Source organism: Thamnophis elegans, chromosome 6 (genome assembly GCF_009769535.1).
Source record: "Thamnophis elegans isolate rThaEle1 chromosome 6, rThaEle1.pri, whole genome shotgun sequence".
In the NCBI taxonomy this organism is placed as follows: domain Eukaryota; kingdom Metazoa; phylum Chordata; class Lepidosauria; order Squamata; family Colubridae; genus Thamnophis; species Thamnophis elegans.
The window spans coordinates 34,508,780-34,532,635 of record NC_045546.1 but is presented as its reverse complement, the minus strand read 5'-3'; the positions used below and the strand labels follow the sequence as shown (position 1 = coordinate 34,532,635).

Here is a 23,856-nt window from a genome sequence, read left to right as displayed (position 1 = left end):
CTTTTAATGCTTAAAATTTCACAAATACAATATTTTAAAAAAAGTTAGAATCAGAAATGAAAATGAAAGCCCAGAAGTATAGCTGGTCAACAAAAGTCTTCTGGAAAAAATATTTGTCAAATAAAAAACTAAAAACCCAACCCGAACAGATGTTCTACTATCAGGGTTCAGACAATGAAAATTTTCTTCATTAACTGAAAATGATTCCATTCTCTAGGAAGAAGATGGATTAGATTTTATTTTTTGTGATGTGTTTTTGGCTGTTCAGTCAGCAGAGATTAAGCCAACAGGAAAAGGTTATGTTTACCTCATCTAGATGAAGATAAACATAAGACCTCTTTCTGTCTCTTAAAAAAAGCCCTCTTCAATCTTCTTCCAGGAAGAAGAAAGAGTAAATGGGTGTATTTGTGTGGGGTAGGGGTGGTGTACACCATTTGGAACAAGTCTTGGAGAGAGAATAGAAAAAATGAAAGGGAAGAATAGTACTGTGAGCCACATGTGACTGAGCAATTTTGTATGCCAAAAACAGGTCAAACTAAATGGAATGGAAAGTACCCACAAAGTTACTGCAGCAAAATGAAACAATCAAGCTGCAGCATCAACATCAAACATTTCTATCACAGCAACCTGAAGGGACGTAGTAGCTCAGTGACTAAGACACTGAGCTTGTTTATCAGAAAGATCGGCACTTCGAATCCCTAGCACTGCGTAACGGAGTGAGCTTCCATTACTTGTCCCAGCTTCTGCCAACCTATCAGTTTGAAAGCATGTACAAATACAAGTAGAAAAACAGGAACCACCTTTGGTGGGAAGGTAACAGTGTTCCATGCACCTTCGGTGTTTAGTCATGCCGGCAACATGACCATGGAGACATCTTCGGACAGCGCTGGCTCTTTGGCTTTGAAACAGAGATGAGCACCATCCCCTAGAGTCGGGAATGACTAGCACATATGTGCGAGGGGAACCTTTACCTTAGTTCTCAACCTATGATCTGCGGACCTCTGGAGGGTGAAGAAACAGTTGAGAAACATGCTCTATCATACTGTTGGCCTAGATACCAGCTACAGCCTATTGTGATAATCCTTTCCCTGAGAGGAGACCAAGTAATGTCACCTGAGATTGTGTTCCTATGCTGAGCTTTTCTCAGACGGTTAAAGAAGAGCACAGTACACTCCTGATTTTTATAATAAAATTAATGGAAAGAGGGAGAAAAATACTCATAAATCCAACAAAATAAGACATATGGAATGATGAAGCAAGCTCATGAACCAGTAGTATTGGGAATCAGCTACAGCTGTCTTTAAATATCAATGATATGCACACCTAATTTCCAATCAGAAGTCTCAATAGAAGTCCATCGCTTAAAATAAGGCATTAATAAATTAAGTAGAACAGCAGAATTCACATAACCCATCATGAATTTTTTATAATTCATAGTCATCTCCGAGGCCTTTGAAGGGCAATATATTGGAGTTAGTGATTCATGGCTCCACTAAACAAGCCAACTTTGCAACAAAGTTCTTCTTGAAGAAGCAGCTATTTGGGAGTAAAGGTCAACTCTACTGTAGTGGAAACTGATAATAAAAATAAATTCTGACCTGAGTCCCATCAGGCTTAGGAAGTTTAAATGAGGCTAATGCTTGTGATGATAATTGAGGCTCTGGGTTTAGTATCAAAGTCTACTTCTATTCCAGTTTACTTGAGTGGCAGCTGCTTCCTGCTCCAGTGGTTGTACCTTCTCCCATCCCAGGATCAATGGATCCTTCCTAAGCATAGTGTTGCCAAGCTAGATAATTGCAGTGGTTGTTAATCTTAGCAAATCTGGGATAGATCTGATGGAATAGAAGCCTGCCTCAAAAGCAGATGAGTGCGGGATCGTGGTTCCATCAAGAATTAATAATGCCTTTCAGTCAACTGGAGCTCAAGGTCATTTAGCTGGCTAAGAAGATGTTGAAAGATCAGGTGAACAGGCAGCACTAATTTGCACAATTGTAGTGTATAATAGCTAAAGCCTGTAAAAATGTCAGTGAGGCTCAAGATCAGAAAGGCCTTCAAAAAGAACTCACCAAGTGACATCATCTGTCTCCACAGAGTACATCAGCTGCATTTGCCATTTCCAATGGGATAAAACAAGTTTGAATGCTAGTCCCAGTCCTATTCAATCAGTTTTTCACTTGTATATCGTCATATGCTACCGATAGTCTGAAGGAGGTACCAATTGGGCAACATTCTTTGACCTTTGATGATTAAACACATAGACAAAATGACTTCCTACAGTCATTTAAGAAACCCACTTTGCTGATAACTCTTATTTAAGCATACAAAAACAGTGATCTACAATTGATACTGAACAAATAATCAGTTCTGCTGTGCTCTTCAGCCTGAATATCAGCCTAAACAACTGAAGTACCAATTAAAGAGAATGTAGAGAGAAGTTCCCTGAAAATGGGCACCAACATGAGTCAAAAAATTTGAAAGATGAAACCTCTGGTCCTGATGATCAACCCAGATTGGATCCTGCAACATTATCCATGAATATTCACCTTCATTTGAGAGAATATTTGTAATTCAGGACTGAATTGGTTGTTGAGATGGTTGTGTGGCAACTCCAGAGTTTCCTGGATGAAATGGATTATCTAGACCCTTTCCAGTCATCGTTCAGGCTTAGTATGGGATGGAAATGTGCATTGCTTGTGCTTTTTGATGATCTCTGGTGAGAGCAGGATGGAGGTAGTGTATCCATCCTTGCTCTGCTTGACCATTCTGCGCCTTTAAGTACTATCAACCAAAGTGTCTTTCTGGAATGGCTTCAAGGGTTGGGAATAGGGTCTCCATGTTGTCCTGGTTCACTTCCTTTCTCTGGTTGCTTTCAGGCAGTGTTGATAGAAAGCAAGTGATCCAGTCCTTGTCTCCTACTTTGCAGAATGCCACAGAGCTTGCTACTTTTCCTGCTTTTGTTTAACAGCTATATGAAACTGGTCAGGTTATCCACCACTGTGGGCTGAGTTAACATCAATATGCTGGTGACAGCTATTTGTTTCAGTCCATGGTGAGTTAATTGATGTTGTGACCTCCCTTTCACAGTACTTGGAGGCTGTTATGGAATAGATGGGGAACAATGGGCTGAAACTAAACCTGGCTCTGGATTTGAGCTTTGTTGGTCCATGGAGAATTGCCATCCCTTGTTTTGGATGAGGTGTTAATGCCCAGACAGATCCAATATATTCTCAGAGAGTTCTCTTGGATTCAGGACTCCTGTTCACAGTCACTCACCAGGAGGGACTTCATGCACTGTGGTTTATGTGCCAGTTATGCCCTTTCCCGGAGCAACAATTCCTCTCACAGTCACTCATACCCTAGTCCCTTCCTGTCTTGACTCCCTTGAACCACTCACACTCTAGTCATTTCCCTTCTTGCAGTGTGCTTTCCATGGGGCTACCCTTGAAAACTATCTAGAAGCTTAAATTAGTTTTAAACACAGAATCCTGCATAGTTTTGTGCAAGCCTTGATGCTCACCTATGTCATTTCTCCAGGGGAGCTGCATTGACTGCCAATTTGCTTCCAGGTGACCTTTAAAGCTCCACATGGCTTGGGATTGGGTTACTTGAAGGGCTATCTTTTCCTAGTCACATCTACCTAACCCCTTAGAACAGGAAGGCACAAAATGCTATGAATTCCCTCACTTAAGGTGGTTCATGTGGCAGGACCAAGGAGAAGGGCTTTCTCTGTGGTGGCTCTTTGCTTATCAGCAATGATTTAAGCTGTTTTATTTTCAGGTTACTCTGCTGCCTTTACATTTCTTGTTTATATTGAGGTGTATTTTCCCCAATTATGAGTCACTGCTAGTTCCTAATCTTAGGAAGGGGAATTCCTATTGTATGATGTAGCTCTTCTTTTTATATGTTCCATGAAATATCTTTGTTCAGATTTTATTTTTTTCTTGTTTTTCTTTTTTGTATTGGCAGGCGAAATCTTACAAAATTGTCCCTCATCTTCAGTCATATGCTTGCAGAAATAAAAGCAATCTTCCCTAACGCTCAATTCCAGGGTGACAACTTTCGTATCACAAAAGCAGATGCTGCAGAATTCTGGAAGAAGTTCTTTGGAGAAAAGTAAGTATCAAAGGTAGAGTTGCTAGTGATTATTTCACTTGAGTGTCTTTTTATTACTTTTTATTTCATTTACATTTATCCATGTAAATTGTATAATATTATCACAAACAACAAATTATTTGCAGTGAGCTACAAATTAAATAAATAAATGCAAACAATAAACAAAGAAAATACAAAAAGAATTCAGTGGTATACTTTCACATTTAATAGAGATTCCTTTAAAAAATGACATTTTCTCTCCCCCCCCCCCAATTTAAATGGACCTTTTTGGTAATAGAATGATTGATGCAAGCATACTTCTCAAAAATTGCTAATATGAAGCAGACTGTAAAAGTCTATGGAATTGTTTTAGAACCACAGGGTTATTGCTTGTCTAAAGAAGCACCTGAAACCTACTGCTCATGAAAGCTCCTTTAATCAACAAGTCTAATTGCCTTAAATTATATATTTGAATCTATAGTTTTATAAAAAGTTAGTTTGAAAATGCTTGCTTCTTTTTTCTTTTTTAACTTGGGCATAGGTATACTCCAAACCAAATTCTCAAGACATTATGGTAATCAGACTAAAAACATACAAAGTATTAAATGGTTCTAATCCAATCAACAGTCTATATTTCATTGTACTTGAAAATGGCCTCTAGTATTCAAGCTTATTTCAACTGTTTTATCTTATTAGTATATTTTATCAAATGATAGTTCTTTATAGAAACTTGTGATACGTTCTTTGTAGAAACTTGTGATAAGTTCTTCATAGAAACTTGTGATAGACAATAGGAAATAAACTTTTAAATTATTACTAAATATAGAAGATTTTATGAAGAACACATAATTGAATTGGTTTGTTGTATATATCACAAATCTTTACATATCGTGTATAATTTTCCAAAGATTTACCTGGCTATGTTGCAAATGTTGAAGATATAATAACTTTGTAATAGGTAGTAAAAATCACAATGTGTATGAATTAAGTGAAAAATTCAAAAGAAGCTATTGCCATTAGCAATAGAATCTTGATTAACCACTGTAATGTGGCATCAGTGTTATACTAGTTTTACATTTATAAATGATACAGGTTATTTGGGGCCAGTCACTTTCTCTCAACCCAACTCACCTCATACGTGGTTGTGGGAAAATAGGGAAAGGAAGGCATATTACGTGTGTTTACCATTTTGAGCTATCTATAAAAATAATAAAGGCGGGGTAAAAAAAATCTAAAATAAATGAATAAATAAATATTTAGAAGCAAACACGTATTAGGAAGATTTTCAGAAAGAAAGGCAGAAGGCAGTATTAATGATTAATACTGAAATAAAAACATGATTAACAAAAATAATAGGTAGAAGCAACAAAAGACTGGCTCAAAGCAACATAAAATAAAAAACAATCAATAGTAACAAGAATATAGTCAAAAAAGTAAAAGGAGCAGTTAATACGAAATTACAACCATGCTTTAATGAGATAATGAAGCAAACATACCTCTTTAGGGCTTTCTGAATGATAATGAGTTAGTATAATGATAAGCTACAAACGTGTACACAGTAGTCCTCAACTTAGAATCACATTTGGGACTAGAATTTGGTTGTAAGTTGTGACAGTTGTAAGACAACTACCTGACCAGACCTGAATTTTACATCTCTTGTTATGGTGGTCATTAAGCAAGTTGCACAGTGGTAAGTCTAAATCACACAATCATTAAGCAAATCACACAAAGCAAATCAGTGTAAATCCATGCTTCTAAATGGGTGTTTTTTGCCAGAAACTGGCAAAAAATAGGAAATCAGCAAAAAACCATTGCAGATCACAGTCTCATGACCACAGGATCTGCAACCAATTGTAAATGTGACCGAATTGGCAAGCACTCAAAATGCGATCATGTGACCACAGAGAAGGGCAGCATAACATTGTACGTTGTCTGAAAGAGTTTATGGGCCGTGAAGCATCCTTTCTAAGGCTGTGGTAACTGAACAGTTGTTAAATGACCATTTGTAAATCAAAGACTATCTGTAATTAAAATAAATAATTTATAGTTAAATGTCATGCTAACACAAATATTAAATGTTGTAGTACATACAGCAAGCTCTTACTGTACAAATCTTCTCATTTTGAATATTCTTTTGGTTGTGGATATTGAAGATGTAGGCAGGCTGCATTTGTTTACTTGGTTTTTGCTTAACTTGGCTGATATCTTATCATGTTGGATTTGGCCCCATTCAGGGAGATATTTAATATCTTTTTTGAGGCAGACTACTTGTCTTCCAGTTTAAATAAGTAGGCTAAAAGGCCTTTTAGAGAAAAGAGTAACAACATTCTTTGATAAGGAAGACCTGGTCTTAAATTTTATACATTTGCCTAAGATATGTGAAAAGGCAATGGCTTTGTAAATCTAGGCACATTTGGAAGAAAAATATAGAACTACTTTTAACAGGCATTCCAATCAGGAAATTGGAATAAAATTGCTTTGGTCTGTTGATAACTTCTGCCAGGAATTGGATATGAAATATACATTTTTGCTAACTTGCTTGAACTTCCTAATGGCTTTTAAAAACATTGGCTGTGCTAGTCTCCTAAATAAATCTAGGGTTGGGCCCTGAGAGCACAGTTTTGCAATAATTCTATTCCCTTCTACAGTTGTTTCCAGAAAGTAATGCTATATACAACTCTTCGACACCCTAGCTATTTATCCATGATATCCTACAAGTTTCCATCTTCTCTATTGTGCTATAGAGGTATTCCCTTTTTTTTTTGACAAGGAACTGCCCACTTCCTAGTACTCTCCAAATATACTGTTCCTTGCTATCTCAGTTCCAAGTTGATTTCTTGATTCCTGAATACTTTCATTAATGCGCTTGAGAAGAGTGAATAAGGTAAAATTCAGGTAAAATAGAAATGTTGTTGTTAGATAGGCAAATAAATAAGCAAAATCTTATTGCATTCTTTGACAATGTGACAAAATTAGTGGACTAGCAAAATGCTGTGGATATAATTTACTTGTGCTTCTGTAAAGGATTTGATACAATAGACCATAACTTATTACTTGATAAGATAGAAAAATGTGGGTTAAACAACATTATCACCAGATGGACTGGCTGATCAACTGCACTCAGTGTGTAATCCTTAATGAAGGGAAGTATGCAGTGGGGCTCCTCAATGCTCTGTCTTAGGCCCAGTACTCTTCAATAGTTAAATAAATGATTTAAATGAGGGGATAGAAGAGGAACTCATCAAATTTGCAGATGACACTAAGCTGGCAGAAATAGCCAACACTTTAGAAAATAGGCTAAACGTAGAGAAAAATCTTGGCAGACTTGAATATTGGGCCCTATCTAACAAAATGGCATTCAATGGTGAGAAAAGTAAAATTCTATATTTAAGGAAGAAAAACCAAATGCGCAGGTATGGAGTAGGTGATACCTGGCTCAATAGTAGTAACTGTGAGAAGGATGTTGGAATCCTTCTGGACAATCACTTAAATATGAGCCAGCAGTATGCTGCAGCTGCCAAAAAATCACCACGGTCCTAGGCTTCATTAACAGTGGATAGAGTAAAAATCACATGAAATGTTAATACTTTTTCTAAAGTTAGTATTGTTTTGTAATGTCTTGGTAATACCACACTTGGAATATTGCATCCAGTTTTGCCATTATAAAAAAGATGTTGAGACTGTAGAAAGAGTGCAGAGAAGAGCAATAAAGATGATTAGGGGATATGTATAGATGTATAGTTTAATGGAATGAAGGACTGGGGTGACATGATAGTAGTGTTCCAATATCTAAGGGGCTGCCACAAAGAAGAATGGATCAATCTATTCTCCCAAGCACCTGAAGGCAGTACAAGAAGAAATGGATGGAAAATAATCAAAGAAAGAACCAGCCTAGAACTAATGAGAAAATTTCTGTCAGAAGGCAGCAGTGAAAGTTGCAAATGGCAATCATACAACTGCAGGATCCTGCCATGTCATAATTGTGAGCCAATTGCAAAGCACCCAAATCATAATCAACATGATCTTGGGGACACTGCGATGGTGATGATTTTGGGAATCTTCCTTAACACCTCCTCATTCAGTGTTGTTTTAACTTTGAATGGTCATTGAACAAGTGGTTATTAAAGACAGTTATTTCTAATTAAAAATGGTGTCTTATCTAACACACATATATATTATTTCCTTATTATAGGACCATAGTGCCTTGGAAAGTATTCCGACAATGTCTTCATGAGGTGCATCAGATTAGTTCTGGTCTGGAAGCAATGGCTTTGAAGTCTACTATTGATCTAACATGCAATGACTATATTTCAGTTTTTGAATTTGATATCTTCACAAGATTATTTCAGGTAATTTAGCTAAACTGAAATAATACTGAACATGCTTTTCTCTATTATTGGAACATAGCTGGATTTTGCAATTTTAGACAAATGGGATTTTATATATTTTTTTCTGTCCATTTTTCCTGCTAGGAGATGTTTTAATTCAGGATACCATTTCTTTTTAGCAAATTTGATATATTTTTATGTTTTTCATAGCAGAGGTAATACAATTAACATTATATTACTAGTTCTGTGGGTAACATAAAACTTTAAAAGGTACACATGCATTTTTTTTTTTAAATTACTGTTTGGAATAATGAATTCACATGAAAACATGAACTGATCTGGCATAATTATCTTGGTTTAGTAAACCATGAGTTAAGTTACCAATTAAATCCCATTTCCCTTCTCTTCATGTGCTGCTTTCATTTCTTATTTTTAATTACTCTAAATTTTTATTCAGAACATGAAATTGGTTTAATCTAGGCATGATACAAATGTTAAGAGGCGAATGGCAGACTTATGAAAGCAGCAGATTACAGAAGCCCTGCTCCTTTTCACAAAATAGTCCAAAGGGTTTGCAGTGTGGTACTGCTTTCATCATTTTAATAAAAGCTTATATATTTCATTAGTTTTGGATCTGAAATGGGATTGTTTCAGCCTTGAATTATTTCCATTAATTTATACTATTCAGATTCTTAATTCTTTGTTCACTTTTAAGCTATTTTTTAATCTGAACTTTACATTGCCTTATTTTTCACTGTAAGTAACTTTAAATGGCTGTTATCTTTGATGGGTAAGTAGCAAGTATTACAGAAAATGTTTTATTTATTGTTGGAGGAAATTCAGATAAAAATGCAACATATTAAGTATATATATATATAAATACATATTTTATATATTTCACTTAGCCTTGGGGTTCAATATTAAGAAACTGGAACTTCTTAGCTGTGACGCATCCTGGATATATGGCATTTCTGACATATGATGAAGTTAAAGCACGGTTACAGAAATATAGCACCAAACCAGGAAGGTAATGAACTCAATATTTTTGCCAATTTACTTCAGTAGATTATGGAAGATTGCCACTAGTTAGTCATGTTTCTGGATGGCTGGGAAATTTCATAATTTAATGACATTGGACTATAACCAGAAACTTCGCAGTAAGAGATGATTTGGTTCAGGGGGATTGGGAGGAAGTAATTCAAAATCATAATAATTATCCTCATGAACAATACGTTGAAACAGGACAACTTGAACATATTTAGCTAGGGGTCTGTTGAGAACAACTAGATTTTCTATAAAAAGAAAATTATTTGTGTTGTTGTCATTTCCAAAGAGTGGTGATAGGAAAACTAGTGACATGGTGAGCCATATATTTAAAAAAAGCAGTTACAATAATGGCCATTATAGATAGGAATTGAGGGAGCAACCACATAGTATGTAGAACTATTTGACAGTAAAGAAACTGTTTTTAATCTTTATAATACACTGTTAGTCAAACAATTACGTTTATCTACTTTTTAAAGTGAAAAATATTGGTAAATTTAGATTACACAAATATTCTAATTTCTCTTTTTTAATTTTTAATTTATTTTATCAATTGATAGCCTTTATCAATTCTTTCATTCACTATAGCATTGTCCTTTGTTTTACAGCTACATTTTCAGATTAAGTTGCACTCGACTTGGACAATGGGCTATTGGTTATGTTACTGGTGATGGAAATATTTTACAGACCATACCACATAATAAGCCTTTATTTCAAGCTCTAATTGATGGCAGTCGGGAAGGATTGTGAGTATAAATTATTTATATATATGGAAGGTATGGGTTGCTAATACAACAGGCACAAATTAAAGCAGGGGTGTCAAACACGTGACCCGCGGACCACATATGGCCCATGCAGGCCATGCACATCTTGGTTCCGCAAGCGCAAAAATAATCCTGATACGTCATGACACGGCCTTCAATGCAATTGGGTTTGATACCCCTAATTTAAAGTATTCTTGATCTGATTTGATTATCATAATTGCAAAATCTAGTTTATCTTAAAACGTTCAACTGAGAATTTTTCTTGTATCCCCAATTAGGGCAAACAGGACTAGAATGATGATCACTTCAACTGTGAAGTGAAATCAGCAGTGGAAAGTTGGGTGCAGTTAGCAGAGTCTTTTATGTGGAAGACAGTAAGAATATAGATCATTCAATGAAAAACATTGAAGTATTTCTGGATGGGAATTTTTAGCGGAGGATACTTATATAGAAGGTCTTTCAATATCATTCAATCAGCGATGGTTCAAATTTGTGACATTGTTGAACAAATAGTCCAACAATGTTGCAACTGGCCATCAAAATTCTGCCAAATACAACTTCCCAGTTCCATGATCATGAGCCAGGCACTTAGCAACCAGCCCAGATTTCCAACAATTGCAATAATCTGCAGTCATAATTGCAATTTGTGACTTCCTACTGGCTTTCCACAAGCAAAGCCAATGGGCAGGCTGGCACTAAGTCATGGCCATGTGAAATCATTGCTTAAAAACCCATGTAGTTCTTACTTAATGTTGGCAACTGGATTACTGCAACTGTCATTACTAAGTTGTGCTACATGACATCAAGTTTTACAATCATATCACTTAGCAATGGAAATTCTTATCTCCATTACCATAGTTAACTGAAGACTATTTGTAATAGAAAAACCAAAACTGTTCACTCATCATCTTAAGTATTTAATAGCTATATAAATGAAGCCAAATATTTATTTCCATTTCAGCTATCTTTATCCAGATGGACGAAGTTATAATCCTGATCTGACAGGACTATGTGAACCTATTCCACATGATCATATAAAAGTTACACAGGTATATTGTATGTTATTCACTTGGAGTGTGTTATTCATTCATATCCATTAAGAACTTTATATATAGAGATATTTTTTAAACAGCTTATGTATTGTGTCCCCTAATGATGATAACTGATATTAGGCTGATAGCAGTCAGAAAGACTGTAGTGATGAAGGGTTTGGGGGCAGCAGTTCAACATATCTCAAGGACCATGAAAATTCTGAGTATGAGTTTAAAATCCAGTTTTGACTGGGCTAACCATACTAAGAAAAGATTTGCCAAGATACTTCAGATATCTTTTAAGTATGTATCACTATAGGCATGTTAGTTTAATGAATTTGTTATTCTTATCGGGGGAAAATGAACCCAGACTTTAATTTTCTAAAAAATGATCATGACAAAGTGACAGGTAGATTTTTAAAATTGTTTTTATCATTTTATTTAAGTGTTACTCCATTCTTTTTCCTGTTGTTCATCATCACATTGAAGTTTTTAGATTGTTCTGTTTAACTTTTTTACAATTTTGGGGGATTTTTACCCATATTTTGTATTTTCCCCTAACCTTAAATGTATTTATTTCAACAATGACTAGGAGACGGCAACAAATCTTTGTTTAAAATTCTAAAAGAAAAATATACTTTAAGCGCAGTTTCTGCTGCTGGTCGAGGCTTTGTATTACCACCAATATAACAATTGTATTAGCAAAATTTGGTATTATTAAATAATATCAAATCCAATAAATATCAGAAAAATATTCCTTTCTAAAAGGCTTGATGTGTTTAGATCAGTGGTACCCAATGTGGGGCAATTTGATTTTAATGGGGGCAATATGAACCTTATTTAAACCAAGTTAATGGCCTTTTAGGCTTCCTCTGTGTGAGTAGAGTTCACTTTTTGAGTAAAGTAAGAATTATATGTCAACCGGGGGGGGTGGGGAATCAAGATTTTAAAGATGTTTAGATGGGGCATGGCCAAAAATGGTTGGGAACCACTGGTTTAAATAAACTACAAAATGTATTTGGACTTTCTGAAACCTGAACAAATCTATTAGGCCAAATTTTAATGAACTACTGATTACCATTAACTGATGCAATTGATGGTAGGCTTTGGGATGGGATTCAAAAGACTATTTTTTCTCTGACTCTCTGCTTAAAAATTCTGTCTCTACTGGTAATGTTTGAATTAAACCAAATCATACTTTATTTCTCTGAAGAAGTAGATTCTTGTGCAACAAATTTGAGTCAGAATAACTTCTTTTAGATAAGATGCTACAAGGCTGTGGTGGTTTGTTATGGTTGTTTATGAGCAATAGATTTTGTGTATAAATAGATTCACATTTTTTGAAAAAGCAATAACATATATAAATATTATATGAATATCTTCAGTAACAATTTGTCTTACTAGTATTTGCTATGATGTAAAAGTTGCAACCTGAATGGTAAGCCAAGTAGCTCTTATATATCATTTTCAGAGGCTCTTCATTGCAGTCATTCCTTTTCAGGAACAATATGAATTATATTGTGAAATGGGTTCCACATTCCAGCTTTGTAAAATTTGTGCTGAAAATGACAAAGATGTGAAGATTGAACCTTGTGGACATTTGATGTGTACATCTTGCCTGACCGCATGGCAGGTAGCTTATATTTCTGTAATCAAATTCATACATGTCTTTTTTCTACTTCCCATTCTTTTTTCTATTGATACATTAACAAATGTTTTAGTTGTAGGAATAAATCTTGAAATGATAGTTTATTCATATGTAGGGAAATAGCATAACTTCTTTCAAAATACTGTAAGCATAGAACAGTTTTATATTCTTTATCAGGAAAATGCAGTGTATCGGCAGGTAGTTAGGAAGAAGATTTAAAAAAAATGGGGTATTAACAAACCTGGGTATTGAACTTAACATTTCCAAATTTTAAGTAACTTAATTCTATTCTCCTTTCTAGTTAAATCTATTTAAAGAATGCTCTGAATTTTTGTTTGTAAGTAACTGTTAAAGGTTTGATACTTGTAATAGCAAGGGGCATAACTGAGCATGGAAAGAAAAATATTCTCAAATAAATGAAACAAAAATCAACCAACAATATAATTCTCCCACCTAAGATGAATATTCAGTCAGTAAGAATATTTTATCTGCAACATTGATTTGTAACTTCTGAAATCACTTAATCAGAAAAATTAGCTAATATTAAGAGGCTGAATAAATTATAGGAATCCTCTTTTAGAAAAAATATCTTCCCATTTATTCATTGATAGGGATGTTCTCTTGGGAGCAGTTCTGAAAACAATATAGAATTAGAAGCACAATATCATAGAATTTTTCTGGGTCATAACATCAGTGGGAATGTAGGTTTTTAATAAAATAAAAACATTTAATAAATACTCAAGCTGTAACTTTAGCAAGTGACATCCAAGTAAATGGAGTATTAGGTTTTCCTTCATTAACAGTCATTTCGTTTTAAATAAATTTCACTGCACATTTAACTTCTGTATAATTAACAAGCTGATGAAGGGAATATACTGCAGCAGTTCAGTTTCTACTTGCCAATGGTTAGTGTTTAATTGCCGTCATAATGGCTCGTTAGAGATGCCTAAGGAGAGAGTTCTGGTACTTTTTTATCATAATAAAGCATCTGTTTTACTTAATAAAACTCCCAGCTCCTTAGTGAATACAAAATCACATTTGAATGATATTTTATGCCGAAGGTCGATCAGTCTCTGTGCATGTTGGGTATCCTTTGTTTTAATGGTACTGAAATAAAAATACAACTAAAATAAGGTAAAATGGGATGGGTTTTTTCGGTAAATGAAGGTTTCTAATTGATTTCTGTGTATATATTACTATAGCCATATTTTGCTTTTTTATTGTTATATAATTTTGCATAGATCCATATCTTACCTTAAAGCATAAAGCAGAGGTTCCTGAATAAATTGGCACCTTTTTCTGTAGCAAACATTTAAAAATCTGACAAGTATCTGCCCAAAACCCAAACTGAATTATATAGGTTGGAGCATATGTGTATTTTTTTATTTTGATTTTAGATACTTTTGTAGTTCAGTTCAACAGAACAGACAAAAATAACTAATTTGTATAAGCTTATATTAGTTATAGCAGGGCTACTGATATCCACCAATTTTTCAGCTGACCAGGTCCAATTAATGTTTAAGTCTCAGTAAAAAGAATTTTGGAAATTTTGCTTTGCATTATAATGTTTAAAAAGGCTTTGGTAAATTAAATGCCCAATTTATGTATTAAAAAATTTAAAGTATATAATTTACATATTTATAAGAAATGGTACAGTATAGGTGGTACCTTGCTCAATAGTAGTAACTGTGAAAGGGATCTGTCTGAAAGGGATCTGAAAGGGATGATGTCCTAGTGGACAATCATTTAAAAATGAGCCAGCAGTGTGCAGCAGCTGCCAAAAAAGCCAACACAGTTCTAGGCTACATAAACAGAGAGATAGAATCAAGATCACATGAAGCGTTAGTACCACTTTTTAATGTCTTGGTAAGGCCACACTTGGAATACTGCATTCAGTTTTGGTTGCCACGATATAAAAAAGATGTGGAGACTCTAGAAAGAGTGCAAAGAAGAGCAACAAAGTTGTGAATGCCCCAACACTGGAAGTTTTAAAGAAGATGTTGGATAGCCATTTGTCTTAAACGGTATAGGGTTCCCTTCCTAGGCAGGGGGTTGGACTAGAAGACCTCCAAGGTCCCATCCAACTCTGCTATTGTATTGTATTGTATGAATGCCTAAGAAAGATTGTTAATGGTAGTTGGCTCTTCTGATCTGAGACTTTAGAATTTGACATCAGTTTAGTTCTTAGTAATCTAAAAGATTATATTCCTCAACCCTAAACTTTTTACTATGTAAGTTACAGCTCCACTGTTCAGAAAATCAAATATGAGTTCAATGATATATAAGAAGTATTGGTTATAAAGCCACTGCAATGTGATGATTGGACTAAGCAGATCCATATTTGCATACCCTCACAGCCATAAAATTATGTTGGTAACTTTTGATGAGTTGCTACAATCTGTTTCACGGAATTGTGGTAAAACTTAAAAGGGAAAACGTCTTAAACGTCTTAATGAAATATTTGATATAAGTGCATTGAATATAGATTTCTTAAAAGAATCCTGCATTAATAGGTTTCTGATCATTATCTTATTGCACTACTTTCTCACAGCTAAAATATATGATTGCTAAGAGTCGACACCAACATGATGGTAATTTAATCAATCAGATAAAAACCAATGTTTCACAAATAGCAGCATGTATCTTTTCAACTTGTGTCAACAATACAATATATTAAAATATTATGCAATATTACCAAAGGAGAAAATTATATATATATAAATTCCATTATATGAGGAATAATATTATTTTTTCCAATCTCTAAATATGTTTGAGATATGTTGAGATTTACAGAAAGGCATGAATGTATCTTATTTATGTAAAAAAAAAAGAGTGTGATAGTCTGTCCAATTGCCATTGATTTTTCCCAACATCATATGTAATAGAAAATTGCTGGTGCTGCTATTCATTTGAAGTTCCCCCCACCCTCTCTCTCTATCTCCATATTTGCATCTGTGACTTTAAAAATACTATTAATATGCTTTTCATTGCCTTAAGAATTATCTATGAAGTAAAATAATTCTAAACAGTTATCAGCATTTTGGCGTTTTTGTTTTTCATAATTCAGGAATCAGATGGTCAAGGATGTCCCTTTTGTCGTTGTGAAATCAAAGGAACTGAACCCATAATTGTAGATCCCTTTGATCCAAGAGATGAAAACATAAGATGTTGCAGTATTTTGGACAGCTTTGGTATTCCTATGCTTGACTATGATGATGATGATGACAGAGAAGAGTGTTTGATGATGAATCGATTAGCTTCTGTGAGAAAGGTGCTTCTCTTTTTCCTGAAATATGCAATGACTTTGTAATTTGCAATTACAATTTACACATTGATTAAAGCAGGAATTTCATTGAGAGCCACATAAGAGTTGTGTTTGATCTTGGGTGGCCAGGGTGGGCGTGGTCAGCTCGACATCACTTGTGTGGGGGTGTCTGTGGTGACTCGAGGGCTCTGCCATCAAAAATGAGTTCCCAATCTCTGTTTTCGGCTGCAATGGCATCTTGCAATCCTCTGACAGTGAAAATGGAGCTCAAGAGAGCTCCTCATGACCCTCCCAAACTCTATTTTCTCTGGCAGAGGCACCACGGGCTGGTCCTTTGCTGTTTCCAAGTTGGTCCCATGGGCCATATCTAACCAACCTGTGGGCCAGATTCAGCCCCCAGGCCTTGAGTTTGACATCCCTAGATTAACTAATTTGCAATAGTTATTAGTGTGAAAACCAGTCATAAGTCATTTTTTCAGTGCTGTTGTTACTTTGAACACTGACTAAATAAACTGTTGCAAATTGAGGACTATCTGTAAAAATATGAACTAATAGACTAAATTACATCATTGTATATTCCCTGGCTGTAAACTGATGCATTCTCTTTTTTATTTGGTGGAGAGTGTTGGAAAATAAGAAGAATCCTTTTGTATTATTATAAGGAACCATTTAGCTCAGCAGCTTATTTCTAATAGTAGAAATCTAAGTACTTCCATGAGAAAGGTATGGGTACATGAGTATTTCCTATGTTTTCTATCTAAAACCAGGTATCAAAGACAGATTCACTCTGATATTCCATTAATTATAGTAGCTAATCACAGTTGAAGATTAGTTTCTACAATAGAACTCTGATCTGTATCAATCCAAATGTTGCTGAACTACAGTTGCTAGTATCTATGATATTGTAGGTTTTTGGGTTTTGCCAACCTATTTTGTTACTACTTCATGTATGTACAGTGATAGGTTGTCTCTGTTGAGGGAGCAGGATTTCCACTTGTTTACAAGTTCCAGTCAAACCTTTGGCTTCATATAACGAAATATTTTAGGAGAGAATGAGGGTATCTAACAATTCTAACAGCAAATTTATTAGTTATTTATGAAGCTCTCATCCAAATCTAACAGAACTATAGGTACTCCTCATTTAGCAGCATTGAAGTGATTTCATAAATGCAATGGTAATGATAAATTTAAAAACAAAAAATCAAAACACATGCATTTTCTACCAAATTTTATTGGCATGACACAAAAAGTTTTCAGTGTGAAATTGAATAAGGTTCTGGTCAGTTTCAGGCAGCAATGGATGGATCAATTAAAGTCACAGAGATGAGCTTGTTAAGCACTTTTTAGGAAAGGACTGCTCTGCAGAAAAGCAGGTCAGGAATAAATAACTTTCTAAAGCAAACAGGTCTGGCATAGGACACTGTATGGGAGAGGTTATTTGAATGAGAGAGCAGCAACCAGTGATTTTTGTAACATCTCTCTTTCAGTCACCTGTTTACTTAATGACCATTTCTGTTCTGATTTAAGGAACAGATTGTAGTTGCTAAATGAGCAAAGGGTGTGATTTATGAATAAAATTGTGAAGAGAAAGAAGAGCTGAGTTTTGCGAAGTGCTTCTTTAAAAGTGAGATATAATATTAATAAAGTAAATAATAAAATAGAATGACCGGCAAATAGAAATAGAATGTCTGGCAAAAAGAAAGCAAATGTAGTACTTAACAAATAGTCATATGTTCCTTGGGTGCAATCCCAAAGCAAACTAGAGTACCACTTGAACATTATTGGCATTGACAAATTCACCATCAGTCAATTGAAAAAGCAGCTTTACCCAAAACAGTTTGCATCCTTAGATAATACCTCTAACACCACCAAACATCCACATCTGCCTGTCCTAGGTCCTTGGGAAAGAGTCCATAGAGTGAGTCTTTCCCAAAAAATGCCAAATCCAGTCTGAATATCTTATATAGTTATAATTGACAGGTGTTTAGTAAGAACTTACAAGTTGGTGCTTTCTTTGAATGGTGAATATGACATACTTCATAACGTCTTCTGTTGCAGTGTAATGAAAGACAGAATTCCCCAGTGACATCTCCAGGATCATCTCCTCTTGCTCAAAGAAGGAAACCATTTCCTGATCCCATACAAGGATCCCATCTTACTCTTCCACCAGTCCCCCCTCGATTGGACCTAATACAGAAAGGAGTTTCCCGATCCCCTTGTGCCAGCCCAACAAACTCACCAAAGGTAAAAGTACAATTTAGTAATAGAACTTTAGGAATTTAACATTATTTTTCTTAGAAGCTTAATGAGGATCTCTTTAGTTGCTGTTCTCAGGGTTTTTCTGCTTTTATTCAAATCCACTGAAATCAATTAACTTGTGACCATTCCTGCACCTAAGCTTTTGCTTCTCTTTTCGCTAAGTCAATATTTTATGTATTTGGAAAAGCAAACAATAATTAGAACAAGTAAAGCATACTATATAAACTCATGTGTGTCTTCACTCTGAGCTCTCCTTCCTGTTGAAATGTGCAAACGTTTTGTCACCATTCGAGGAGACATCATCAGTGCGTTTTGAACTGATGATGTCTCTCCGAATGGTGATGAAACGTTTGCAACCAAATTGCCAAGCTCAGAGCTCAAACTAACAGCCTAATCTACTTTCTGTGTTAATACTTTGATATTTTATGTGACTTTTTAGGATTATTATATATACAAACCATTCTATGTCTCTATATAGTGGGATGCTCTAGTCAGTGGGATAGTCTGTGTTCTTTTCACAAATCACAAGTTACCTTATAAAGTTAATTATTTTACTTATATATTCTACACTTACTTTCACAGATACTAGAACAAATAAAATTATGTGGGACACTCAAGACTACTATCTACAATTAGTTGAAAGAAAATTACAGAGACTACTTCTAATTTCAATAAAGATAGTATTTTATGGGAAGGGAAATAATTATTTTATGTTTTATCCAGATTTGGATTATAGCTGGAACACTAAACAGATTTTTAAACCAACGTTTGGTGCATAATAAAAGAAAAAGAAGTTATTAAGAATATGTGCTTCCATATGTATGCAAACATCTTGGTTATGTACTGCATTAGTATTTTATTTTTCTGATTTGATGAGTTTTTTAAAATGGTTGATTATGGTTAGATATTGATTTATTGAACTTTGCAAATTGTTATTTGATATTTTAATTAAGGTTATCATTTTAACTGAAGAATTTGGCTTCTAGATTTAATTTATAACATGGGTTTGCTTTTACATTTGGGTGTGTTTATATTGATTCATTCAAATAATTTTGCAATATTAATTTTTAATTTCATGTTGATCATTTTAGCCAGTGATATTAATTAAAGTGACTTAAAATATTGTATTTGTTGCTAAGTATAGATTAGATACTTAATGAAGCATTTCATTTTGTGTTATGTCACAGTCTTCTCCAGGTATGCTGAGGAAACAAGACAAGCCTCTTCCAGCACCACCACCACCAATACGAGATCCACCTCCACCTCCACCAGAAAGGCCTCCACCCATTCCTCCAGATAATAGGTTAAGTAGACATTTGCATCATCCTGAAAGTGTATCTGCCAGAGAACAACCAATGCCACTTGAAGCCTGGTGCCCCAGAGAAGTGTGTGGGAATAATCAAATTGTGGGATGTCGTATAGTAGGAAATGATAATTGTCCCAAACCTGGACTTACTGCAAGCTCAAATATGAATGGAAGACATTGTCGTATGGGTTCTGATCCATTATTTCTACGAAAGCACAGATTCCCTGAATTACCTTTAGAAGGTACCAAGGTAAGAGCCAGATGGCATGATGCATGAAGTTTAGTTTTAGTTAGGAATATTGAACTTGAAGTCTGATACTGTTGAGAAGTATGTAAAATAATTAAGTAATAGGAAGACATTTATAGGAAATGATAATTGGACTTACTGCAAATTCAGATATCAGTAGAAAACATTATTGCATGATACAAGATTTCTGCAACAATTCTTATGTCATGAATTACCAATAGAAGATACATGATGCAATATATGAAGTTTAATGAACATGAATGCTTAAATAATAATACAGTATAACGTAAATGTAATATAAAATTTAGTGGCATATTTAATTATAATTTCTTTGAAAATTGTATAGTAAAATAACTAAAAACAAAAAATTCTATGTTAGACATTTTAAGGAATATTCTATTAAAGTGTGTGAGGGAACCCTAGCTGAATTATTTAGGTAACAAAATACAAAATGGAATATCAGTTGGAAGGAAACTTGGAAGTCTTCTAATCTAACCCCCTGCACAAGCAGGAGACCTTATACTGTTTTGGACAAATGGCTTTCCAATTTCTTCTTAAAAACCTCTAGTGAAGGAGCATCCACAACTTCTAAAAGCTGTTCTACTAGTTAATTGTTTTCACTGTCAGGAAAATTTTTAGCTCGAGCTGCTTCTCTCCTAGATATATGTTATATTTGTTACATGTTCTGTTCTGTTAAAAATGTGTGAGGAAACCTTAGATGAATTATTTATAGTGTGAACACATGAAATTTATATTGATTACAGGTGGAATGGAACATAAAATTAAAGATGAGAATGGGTTCAAAATGTTGTAAATGAGCATTTTACTTGCATGTAGTTTGCAAATTACCATCCTGAGAAATCATCTCTTGCAGATATTTTCAAATGGCCATCTAGGTAATGAAGAATATGATGTTCCACCTCGCATTTCACCTCCCCCACCAGTTGTTTCAGCCATGCCAAATATGAAGTAAGTTTTTAAGAACATTAATTATACAAATTATGAGGATGCAGATTTTTTATTTTTATGAATTAGAATTATGTATTGAGCAGAATATGTTCACAAATTTGGGACTTTTCAGATCGTCATTTATCTCAAAGTGTTGTGCAAAGATGAATTTTTAAAATATATTTAAAAGTGTTTTATAAGAGCATTAAAGAAGACTGTGAATAAATATTGAGTTACCATATCATAGTTCCTTCAGATTCTGTTAATAGGCATTTCATAATGATAATCACAAAACTTAGATTTGAAGTCTTAAAGATGCAGAATTTGTGATGCATACAAAACTCTGAAAAATCAGAGTTAATAAGGCAATAATAATATTGTGTCAATATGGGATTCACTAAAGTGAAGTTTCTAGAATTAACCAGTCATCTTCTCGTTCATCTCTGTTTGTTGAAACAATAAGTTCTTTGCCAGGAGAAATAAAGTCTGTTTTAGGAGTCATTAGGTTGATCTAGTGTTTCATTTTTAAACAATGATAAAAAACACTTTGTAAAATGAGGAAAGAGTAGATTTACCTCCCGAAAAACTCTCTTCAGAACTTTTCATAAATCCTGCCACCTCCTAGGAGACTTATAAGTTCTATTTCTGCCTTGACATGAAGCTTCTGGGTAACCTCTTGGAGCCATAGGGAGGAGACAGTGGCAAAACAATTCCAAAATCTTGCCAAGGGAACTATAAAGAGTTTTCCAGGCTCTCACCAGGCATCAACACTTATTTGAAGGCACATATTCACACAAATAATGCTTACTTATAGAAGTCATTCAAAGAATTTTGATGAAAATGTTTCAAAAACAATTTAAAAAAAGTTTTAGCAGTTCTAGTGTCCAGATTTGAGGAAAGTGGGTTACGATGGACACCAACCTACCATCATAAAAATGGAAAAGAGTAAAAAAAAAAACTATTTACATTTCCTAAAAATTCAAACTAAAAATTCAGAAATCGAAATTAGCTTCTCTAAGGGACATAGAATAGTCAATTTTCAGTCACCATTCTTTCCTTCAAGTCTCCCACATGTTAGACATATATCTGGAAGAATAAATATAGAATTATGTATAGTGCTGATAAAAGGACTTGTAATAAAGTTTTTTCTTTTTTTCCTCTATGGGACATTGTTTCATAAATGCTGTTTTTCACCACTAGATATAATCCCTTTTCCCCATATCTTTCAATTTTTATGAATCTGGTGATATGATAAGTATCTCTCATACCACCTCTTTTATAGATTTCCATCAACTCTGTTTATTCTAGGCAAAGTATAAAGGCAAGACTGTTCTTTCTAGTAAAAAAAAACCTGTAAACATTAAGTAGCAGATGCAAGACCATCTGAGTGGATCTTGAGGAAATTGTTTATTTTTATTAAAGCTGGCATTTAATAGAATCCTCATGATATGCACTGCAGTTGATAAAACATGAAACCATTAAGTTTTTTTTAAAAAAAAATGTGGCAAAACATCAGACCTGTATTTTATTTTTGAAAATGTATATGCCTGCCCAACTCACTGTCAGTAAATCTGGACAGCTGAAAACCCAATATAAAAACAGTAACAAGCAGTAACACCCCCCCCCCCATGACAACTATCAATTAAATAAACTACTTGATAGGCTCTATCCCGATCTGGAATCCCTGAGCTCATTGACATGTCTTTAGGGCCTTTTGAAAGTTGTATTGGGGGCTAATCGTATCTCCACAGGCTGATTTTCCACTGGGAGGGAGCCATCATGGAGAAGGCCTTTTTTCTTGGTCCTGCTAGATGAACCTCCTTAGGAGAAGGGACCAGTAGCATTCCCTGCCCACTCCACTCTGGTGGGTCAGGTAAATGTAACTAGGAAAAGATGATCATTCAAATAACCTGGTCCCAAGTCATATAGGGCTTTAAAGGTGACAACCAGCATCTTTAATTGGATCTGGGAGTGCATCAGCAGTCAATGCAGTCTCCGCAGGAGAGATGACACATGTGTATATCTAGGCCTGCATAAAGCCATGTGGAGTGCTACATTTGGAACCAATTGAAACTTTTGGATACTTTTTAAGGGCAGTCCCATGTCATTCTTTATTTATAAATAATATATTTATAAATAAATAATCCACTTATAATAATATAAAATTATTTATTTATTTAGTATTTATTCATTTATTATATACTGCATATTTCATACAACTCCAGGTGATTTAAAACAAGTTTTAAAATATAGAAATGAATAAAGCCAAACTAAAATAGCAAAACAAGAAAAAAAAACTAATAACATATGTTGTAAACTAAGAACATATACTGTGTATTATGGCGAGTCAAATTTTTCAGCTTTCAATTTACAAACATTAAGGGTGCTCAAAAGTAGTGACAAGCCTTGGGGATTGTAAAGACAATTTGGTTACTTGGTTTGTTTCATTATACTGTATACTATTAAAAACATATTGTAAAAAAATAAATTTCTGTACAAATTCAATTCAATAGGTCAATTAAGTTACATAATCAAAAATAGTATCTCATATGAATATAGTATCATTTGCTCACAAAGTTATGCTGAAACAGGCCAAAATCCAGTTTTGATCTTGCCAACATAAAGCTTATTAGAGTAAATCTAACTTGCCAGGGCTTATCATCTTTTCATTAGATAGATCATAAGATGATATGTCAGATGTATAAAGTATGTCATAAAAGCACTATGCTTGACAATTGAATTTGAGATCAGTGGTGTCATTTGGTATGGTTCTTATAGTTGAAAAAGAGCTTATAAATGTTATCTCTGAAATGATCATTGCTAGATGTCAAATTAATAGTTTCAGTTCAAATATAATCTTGAATTACATATATCTTCGTTAATACAATTAATTCAGTTTCTATAGTTTTATATAACATTCCTGC

At 34.3% G+C, this 23,856-nt stretch overlaps 1 protein-coding gene across 3 annotated transcripts in view; it reads left to right on the top strand.

Moving 5' to 3' along the window:
- Positions 1–23,856, top strand: part of CBLB (Cbl proto-oncogene B) — a 63,985-nt gene that overhangs the window by 24,354 nt on the left and 15,775 nt on the right. For all 3 annotated transcript variants that reach the window (XM_032219590.1, XM_032219589.1, XM_032219591.1), the window contains 10 exons: positions 3,967–4,113; positions 8,285–8,441; positions 9,326–9,447; positions 10,073–10,210; positions 11,190–11,277; positions 12,761–12,892; positions 15,975–16,178; positions 18,231–18,416; positions 19,619–19,987; positions 20,859–20,953. In XM_032219590.1, the coding sequence (XP_032075481.1) occupies positions 3,967–4,113; positions 8,285–8,441; positions 9,326–9,447; positions 10,073–10,210; positions 11,190–11,277; positions 12,761–12,892; positions 15,975–16,178; positions 18,231–18,416; positions 19,619–19,987; positions 20,859–20,953 (1,638 nt within the window). The remainder of the gene's footprint in view (positions 1–3,966; positions 4,114–8,284; positions 8,442–9,325; positions 9,448–10,072; positions 10,211–11,189; positions 11,278–12,760; positions 12,893–15,974; positions 16,179–18,230; positions 18,417–19,618; positions 19,988–20,858; positions 20,954–23,856) is intronic.